General features: G+C 35.3%; 1 protein-coding gene across 1 annotated transcript; it reads right to left on the reverse strand.

The window, feature by feature from the left end:
* Positions 1–1,297: 1,297 nt before the first annotated feature.
* LOC105129478 (uncharacterized) lies at positions 1,298–4,938 on the reverse strand. Its single transcript, XM_011031600.1, has 3 exons — positions 4,032–4,938; positions 2,875–3,091; positions 1,298–2,311 (listed from the first exon to the last, which is right to left on the reverse strand). Exons 1-3 carry the CDS (start codon positions 4,239–4,241, stop codon positions 1,821–1,823), a joined length of 918 nt encoding a protein of 305 aa, XP_011029902.1. The 5' UTR covers positions 4,242–4,938; the 3' UTR covers positions 1,298–1,820.
* Positions 4,939–8,983: the final 4,045 nt, after the last annotated feature.

Genomic DNA, 8,983 nt, shown 5'->3' on the forward strand with positions numbered 1-8,983 from the left:
CTGCTGTTTTTATCCTGATTTGTGCTTCTATTCTTCCTTATCCTGCGGGGTGTCCACACAACAAATCCGTCCGATTTATCTCCGACCCATATTGGCTAAAATCATCAGCTAATAACGCTCGCTCATAATATTATCAAATATTAAAAAAAAATTATTTTTTAAAAATTTATTTTTTTCAAAAAATAATTTCCCTGCAATCAAGCCAGCTGAATTGCATGAAAATTAGTTAATAAACAAAGCTAGTTGAATGATATATTTTATCAAACGGTGTCCGAAGAAGAAAAAAGTGGCCACCCGCCGCATAAGACTCGACACGGGTCTTCAATTTCCACTATTGAAACAGAAATCTCTAGTGTGGGCACACTGTTTCTATCATGACCCATCTGGCAATCAATACCGCAGCGAGGAAGTCCTCCTTGCATGGCTGATAGTTCTTGACCCGCAATGATCAAGTAAACTACGCAAACTTGTACAATCCTAATTGATGGGCAAAGGGATCAACTTCTGATATATTTCGCTGCTGTTTTTATCCTAATTTGTGCTTCTATTCTTCCTTATCCTGCGGGTTGTCCACACAACAAATCAGTCCGATTTATCTCCGACCCATAGTTGGCTAAAATCATCAGCTAATAACGCTCGGTGACATACATGGCCAGAGATTGAATGCTAGCAACGAGCTTACCAGGCACAAAAACTATTGTAAAACGACCTCACAGCAGAGCAAAAACGGTACAAAGTTAACCATCTAGGTGGTGGTTAAGTGGTAAAAACTTGGGACTAAGGGGTTTGTTCCCTCTGTTGTTTCAGGTTTGAGTCCTTGACTACTCATATGATGGCCACTGGAGGCTTACATGGTCATTAACTTTAGGGCCTGTGGGATTAGTCATAGTGCGCGCAAACTGGCCCGGACACCCACGTTAATCTAAAAAAAAACAGTACAAAGTATATACAGATAGGATGGTCTGCTGGGACGGCAAAAGCACAACTGAAATAGAACCAACTGGTAGCTATATAGTACAGCCCGAAATATTTAATCTTACAACCTACCCAGCTTGTTGGAATCTAAATTAGTTAAACAAATAAATCAACAAAGAACTAACGATCAACAATGTCCCGGTTCAATCGAATGCCATCTGAATAAGAATGCGTCATGTGCATGTGCTCCACTCTTCAAAAACATTTATTAGATTCTGATTTCACATGGTATTGCTTGCAAGTGAGAGTTCATGTTAGGATGCCTTTTCCCAGGGCAAAGCAGTGAAACAAAGATGAAACAAGAAAGAGTGGTAGAAGACTAGACAAATAAAGCAAATAATTATTAATTTTGGAGCCCGTATTGTCCAAGAAAAGTAACTCTAGTTTTTCAACACGATTACAGGGGACTAAGAATAATAATTCCTCAGCCATTAAAAATAGAAGGCGAGGAGTGGAATCAAGACAAAAAGAAGAAGAAAAACAGCAATCTATAGCGCGATGCACCTTGGTGAAGCAAGTACCTTGTAATTTGGCTGGAGGTACTGCCATGCAGATTATAGCGCCCCGGAGCTTCGAAAACCAGATACTGTCACTTGATGCAAGCATAGGAAAAATAAAAAATAGATTTATAATCCCCGAGTTTGAGATGAAAAGGGAATATGAAGATGTCTCCAGTAACATGGCGTGTTGTTGTCTTTTGTGCCCCCTTGAATGAAACTGCACTTCATTTCAGTATAAGCTTATTTGCCAAACGAAAAAAAAAAAAGAAAAAAAGAAGGCCGCAATATAATTAATCTCTCAAAGAAGGAAAGGAATTTGCATTATCAGACAAAACTCTATACACTTCAAAGAGCCCTGAATAAGGAGTGTTTCCGCCTCTCAAACTTCATCCTCCGGTTATTATCACTGTTAATAGGCTTCATGAGTCGTTCTCCTTCTGTTTCAAATTGGAGCGAGGACTGCAGTCTCTTTAAATGTCTACCACACTGCTTGTGGTATGAAGAATCGACACTGCTAAAATTTTGATTATCTGGATCAAACTTTCTCTGATATGGTGAGTACCATTTCGCTTGCAAATAAGCCAGAGACCTCCAAGGTGGAAGAGGCATCGAATTTTGCTTGAGAGAAGATCTCGCTGCCTCAGCCATCACTTGAAGATACCGTTTTAACCTGGTCAAGGAGCCTACATAAATGGCTGGAAGTGACTTCAATATTCTATCATAAGTGTCAACAGCTCTAGCTATTTCGAAGTGGCTTCGGAAGTCAACATCAATGATCACACGCTCAGAGCTTCCAGCATTGATGCAGTTGATCACATCAATATATTCATGATCCCCTGAGCCATTAAATATAAGGAACATTTCTCAAAAACAGTACAAGTAGAACCGAGTCTTCAGAAAATAGCAAATGCAGCAGCATGAAACAAGATAAAATAGGGTGCATTTTCCAAATAAGATAAAAAAAGGTCCCCCCTCCAAAAGGACTATCACAAGATACAAAAAATCACAACTATGTCCATAAAATCCAGATTAAATCATTTAAGGGGGCACATGTTGAAAATTAGAACTTGAGGTTGGGATTATCCAGTGAAAACAATGTTTGCCTATGAAGGGTGGTTCAAGCCCCAACGAACTTGCAAGATAATCCGATAGATGCTAAAGACCAATGCTTATGCAAATCAAAGACTTCCCAGAAATAAGAGTTGACAGTTCCAGAAAAAGAAAAAAACAAACAGAGAAGCCACCAAATTTCTTATTTGTATTGCATTATGGAGGTTTGAAAACAGAGCAAATGTTGAGGGTAATTCCCTCTATGCAAATCTAGCCAAGTCATAACCTTCTACACCTATAGTCTCTCAAAGAAATCTTAGAACTGCAACTTAACAACAAGATAGCATACCTCCCGGCACCTTGCCGCTACCCTGCCACTTGGACACACAAACAGCAGCATCATATCCCGAAAGCCTCAACAGTTTTACCAAAGAAAAGTTGATGCAGCTTGCATTACACGGACCTAACTTGACACGATGAAGGTCTGTGTCCTTGATCGATTGCACAAGAGAATGAACTATCAACAACAAGTCACTCTCATATTGAGCTGCTGTGCGCTTGTAAAACTGCAATAGCAACACAATAATCAGCAAAATTTTATATGATCAAATAGTGCAAGCCTAAACAGTGACGAGTTAAAATGTATCGATAGATAGACCGCTCATTGCAATATTAAAGACAACTCCAAAATGCGCAAGGAAGTCGTCATTTGAACCTCATCAGCAAAACATATTGAAACCACACAAGAACTGCCATTTAAACAAAAATGCAGGCACCAGAATACAATCACGACAGTATACCAGATGAGATTCAGACAGACAAAATATAAGCTGAGCTAGTCTTTGCATGCACTTCAGTTTACGATCTCCCGGGAAGTATCTGAGATTTCTAAAATTTTCTTTAGGTACAAAGAAAACAATTTGATTAACTTGACAAGCAATCATAGAAATGATAACACAAAACTAGAAGTTCGCAACAATCCGAGAAGAGAGGCAAATAAACGCAATTGTCAAATCTAAATTTTCTCTTCCTCCACGAATTACAGAAATCAATTCAATTTTAGTGAGAAATTATACCATAAAATTACTTAAATTAATTCATCCATTTTTACAGAAAATCAAAACCAATAATATTATCATAATTTTATATGTCTTCTCTCTTCCTCTTAATATAACAAAACAAAATTAACCAAAAAAAGGAAAACTAAAAAAAAAACACATTTCTTGTAAGCAAAAGAAAAAAAATCTTAACAGAATTCAATTCGATAGGAAAACTAAAAAAAAAAACAAATTTCTTGTAAGCAAAAGAAAAAAAAATCTTAACAGAATTCAATTCGATTCTTCATGAATTCAGCTCAGTTTCACTTTCTATACAGAAGTAAAAATTCTTTCGGTAGTAAACCTCGATGAGTTCTAGAGAATTATTTATGTTGTTGTTGTTGAATGATTCTAGGGAATTCTAGTAAGAGAAGGCTGTACATTGGAAAAACTTGAGAATAAAAATTACCGAAATCTTGTCGGCGAGATGGTGAAGATCAGAGAAGCCAGAATCGCTATCGCTGCTACACCAGGAATCGGCACCGGAGCTACAACCGTTCTCGAGAAAATCGCTAACCATGAGAGCCAAATCATGTTCGCTCTCGTGGCTAAAAGCTCTTCCGATCTGCCCACCAATCCCCCTCACCCACCAATCCCCTGTTGCCGTCGCCGCACTCATCAATCCAGAACAAGACAACTTCTCCCCTTTTTATGAATATTATTGTTGTTATTATTTCACAATCACAAAAATTATGAAAAATAGTAAACGAAACATGGAATCGGTAAGAAACTTTAATTTGTTTCTATGCACACAGAAACGCGATGCAAATATGACGCATTTCTGGAATCAAAACGGTGTTGCGATCATAGAAACGAAGAACATGGTGGCCGTTTTGATGTTGTTTGGGAAGATGGTGGAGGTAGGGCGGGAAGGGAAAGATATTTTTTATTTTATCTTCCTGTATTTTATGGCGTGCAGCTAAAACCCGGCAGGCAGAGAGGAGGGAGGAGAGAGGGAAGAGGAATTAGGGAGAAGGTGCCAGAGAGACAGTAGGAAAAATATGAAGAGAGGGATGGAGATGGAATTACTGAAACAACCTTAGGATAATAACAATAATAATTTTCTTAATGGTCATGTCAGTCCTCTGACTTCAAGGACAAGGATGGGAATTACAGTGCTTTGGTCGTTGTTTGGAGTTGTGATTATTTATTGGTTCGGTTCTGTTCTGTTGACAGTGCAGTGGGGAGTTAGGTGTAAAAGGGAGGAAATATTGAATAATTCTCTTCAATTATTATTTTCAAGGGATTCAATGAAGAGCCTCGTGCCCCAAAATGCGCTGGCACATTAGTTGGATAAGGTTAGGACTACAAAATCAATCTAGGCTGGCTCTCGCATTTCAATTTTGTTCTTTGTTCAACATGGAGTCGTTCCAATTTGCTGTGTGGAACCGGTCTTTACCTGCCCAATAATCCACTACGATGTTAAATTTCCTCAACAAATAAATCCTTCAAGTGTTACTACATGCATAAACCTTTGATATTTCAACTTTTCATGAAATTTAATTTCTTGAAACCTACTAATTATGTCATCAAGCTAGAGAAGTCTGTTTTAAATTGTGTTTTTGTGTGTTTTAAGAGTATATTTATATATTAAATTAATAGTTTTTAGTGTTTCTGAGTTTAAACACATTTTTTATTAAAAATATATTAAATTAATTATTAAAAATATTTTTTAATAATTTTAATATGTTAATATAAAAAAATAAATGTATTTTAAAAAAATACATGCAGCAAACTACATAACAAAAACGATGTTGCGGATAATAAAAGAAATGGGCAAGAAAGTATGATGGTTTTGCAAAACAACAGTATCTGGGCACTCGTGACCCAGTCGCCAAGCAACTTTATGTGACGGGAGATTAAATAAAAAGTAATCACCGTCACTGCCAAAAGGGCAAATGACGTGAGTTTCACGGATAGCTTTCTCTCACGTCAGCGGCTTAGCATCCCATAATTGACGGTGATTTGGCTGTTCTTCTCCTGTATCCGCTACCCTGGTAATTTATTAGACTATTTTCAAAAGTAATTTTTATTTAAAACTATATTAATTTTATTTTATTTTTAGAATGAGTTAATAGCTGGAATTTTCCTAGTTTGAGAAGAAAATACTGGAACTTCGTAGAGATGCTCTTTTTTTTTTTTTACAGATATTACAAGAGGAGCATAAAAAGAAAAGAAGGTTCCCGCCATCCCATGACCTCCATAAACGAGCCACACGCGGTGGCGGGTCTCCGGTGGGGCCACACGCTCGCTAGCAGCAGCTGTCTCTTTAAAGAGGATAGGACACTTGCCACTTCCGCAATTAATGAAAGGCCAGAATTTCACCACCCAGATCAAGCTTTAAAAAGGTGATCGGTCAATTAAATTAAAAAAAAAACCTAAAAGTTATAGATTGGAATATTGTGACTGGATATACTATAATATTTATTGGAAAACTGTAATGAAGCTTTTTAGTTTCTTCTCAAAACTGACAAAGCTTGTAATTATACTCGGCCTAGTCATCTTTTAAAGGCGATTTATTAAATATTACAAGAATGATCGGATATAAATTCATCCACACGTATTTCTTCCGCAATTAAATAAATTAAATAACTTTGTTGCCGTTAAAATATAACTTTATTCCAGTAGTCTTTTTCTTCTTTTTACTATTACTGCGCAGTAAACTTACACTGTTGCATTTGAAAACAAGATACCATTAAACTTGCACACGAGATTTTTATTTTTATTTTTTGTGAAGTTATAGGATTGTTGCAGGGAAGTAGTTTTTCTGAAAAAAATGGTTTTTTTAAAAAAATAAATTATTTTTTGATATTTGATAATATCATAAAAAATAAGTTAAAAAACTTAAGGTTTGGTTATGTTATGAAAAATAATTTATTAATATTTTTTAAAATGTATTAAAATAATAAGAAATAAATCTTACAAATTAAAAAGTTAAATAAAATTAAAATTAAAAAAATACAATTTCATAAATTATCTTAAATAAAATAAATAATAATCAAAATAATAAAGATTAAATCTAACAAATAAGAAAATTAAAAGATTATAAAATTAAAATAATTATAATTATAATTTCATAAATTATTTTTAATAAAACAAGTATCAATTAAAAAAATGATAAGAAAAAAGTAAATAACAATCATAAAAATAACTGTTAATAATTTTTTAAAATTATTAAACATCCCTGGAAAGAACCAGATACCCCGATAGTGAAATGCGATTGCTGGGAGGAGTGCCCGTGCATCTTTTGCCAGGTTGTGGTGGTCTGTTCCTTTTATCCCCTTCGTACCAGATTGGGATGAATTTTGAATCAATCACCTTGAATAAAAACAATTTGAAAAAGCAGGTGCTGTACGTGTATTTATATCACCATGGAATATCTTTCAAGCTCGTGCTTTTCTTTCCTTTTCTGAACCATATGCGAGCTATGTCGGAAGGAAACATGTATAATTCATATAATTGGTAGGAAACCAAAAAAGTGCCATACATTACGCGACAAACACCATTGCTTGTTAAATTACTACAAAACCGTAATTGCTTATTTTGAGTATTGGTTGGTCCTGAATTTTTCTTCCGTGACTTTAAATTATCGTGGCTTCAATTAAATTAAATTAAATTTATTTTCAATAACTAAATTACATAAATAAAAAACAATTTACTTGCTCTTATACAACAAAAGAGTGAAATTACCGATGGCTAGAAATTATTACAACATTCACCGCTGGTTCTTGCCAGGCATGGCCTCTGGACCAATTCTAAGCGTCTCAAAATGCTAAAAAGTCTGTCTTGGAAAAGTGATATACCTATTCCTCCCCATGTTGGAACCACAAACTGCAATGGAGTTTGAGTTGTGCGATAAAAAATTATTTCCGGCCTCTCCTCTCTTTGGGAATCTAATCATTAATAAACGGGTCAGCCTTTAAGGAGAATCTAATTATGGCTTAGTTGAAAATGAGGAAAAAGGAGAATGAATAATAATAATTTTTTGAAACAAAAGAATCCAATAATTGTCATAAACAATGGTGTAAGGGATAATAAATTACAAGGGAGGCTAGCATTATATATTCAACTAATTTCTGATGGTGCAAGGGATGAACAATATACTATAATTTTTCGACCTGCCAACCAATTTTACTATACTTGGGGATTCGGTGCAAATTGAAAATCTCCAATGGCCCAGTCAAACTCCTCATGGTTCGAAACATTAGAGCCATTCATTTTTTACTTCATCAAGCTTTTCTAGATCCTATTTTACGTCACTTGGAGCATTAGATGCCTGTCTTTGTAAAACTAGCCTAAAAGGCTGGCCATCAAACAGCAGTTCTAGAAACTATCGGCAGAACCATGCTACTTTCTTTAAGTCATCAAACAAAAGTTCAGAACAGGAAAACTGAAGGTGTATTTATAAATAAAATACAGTCAATCATAAGGCATCTACGTAGCTATACAATGACAGCAATTAACACTATTGCCTCCCAACTGGTAGCGAGCACATATTTTTTTTAGCACATGTAAGATATGAAAAGGCAATTGGTCATGAAAAACAATGTCTTCTGAAAAGCAACTAAGAATTTCCAAGAAAATGAGCTTTTTCTATATATAAAAAAAAAATTTGAATTTTCATGAATAACAAACATCAACCTTCCAACATTTACTACTTTTTCTAAGCTATTTTAGCCCAAAAGAAAAAAAAAAACGTTTCATCTCAAATTAAGCTTTGAATCGGTTCAAAATATGGCATCTCTTTCCAGAGAAAAACGCTTGACTAAAAATAAAAATAAAAACCAAATTAGCATTCAAGCAACTTCCATAAAATAATCTAGAAGTCCAATAATAAAACCACAATCAGTCATTTCATAACCCATGGTTGTTTGAGAATTCGGAACAAAATCATAAAAAATTTACCACGCCATATGAAAACTATCCTTATGCCCCCTCCGTCAGACTCTAGATTCAGTTATGTGTAATATGCTAACTAGATAGAGACCTATGACCAGATTTAGCACGACAAGGTTGATTAGGGAAGCATGCAAACCTAATTCAAATTTCACACTTCCTAATATGCACTGGATTCTTCTCTATCAAAGCCTCCCTTCTATCACATTTTCACTGCAAGGTTTGATCTCTGACAAATGTAGTTATTTTCATCTAAAGATCAAGAAATTCACATCCCAGAAAATCAATTTGCATGCATTACTGAATAGCATTTCCTTTTACGAAGGTATACATGTAAACTAAGATCCAGAAATGCACTCCACCCAAAATCTTTGGATAGATGTGAACATGGAGGGAGACTGATGGATTCTACATGTCGAGGAAACTTCACAGATTATTGTGCCTCATTTGGGGGGGGGGGGGGGC

The sequence above is a fragment of the Populus euphratica genome, unplaced genomic scaffold, assembly GCF_000495115.2.
Source record: "Populus euphratica unplaced genomic scaffold, PopEup_1.0 scaffold1.1, whole genome shotgun sequence".
Classification (NCBI taxonomy): domain Eukaryota; kingdom Viridiplantae; phylum Streptophyta; class Magnoliopsida; order Malpighiales; family Salicaceae; genus Populus; species Populus euphratica.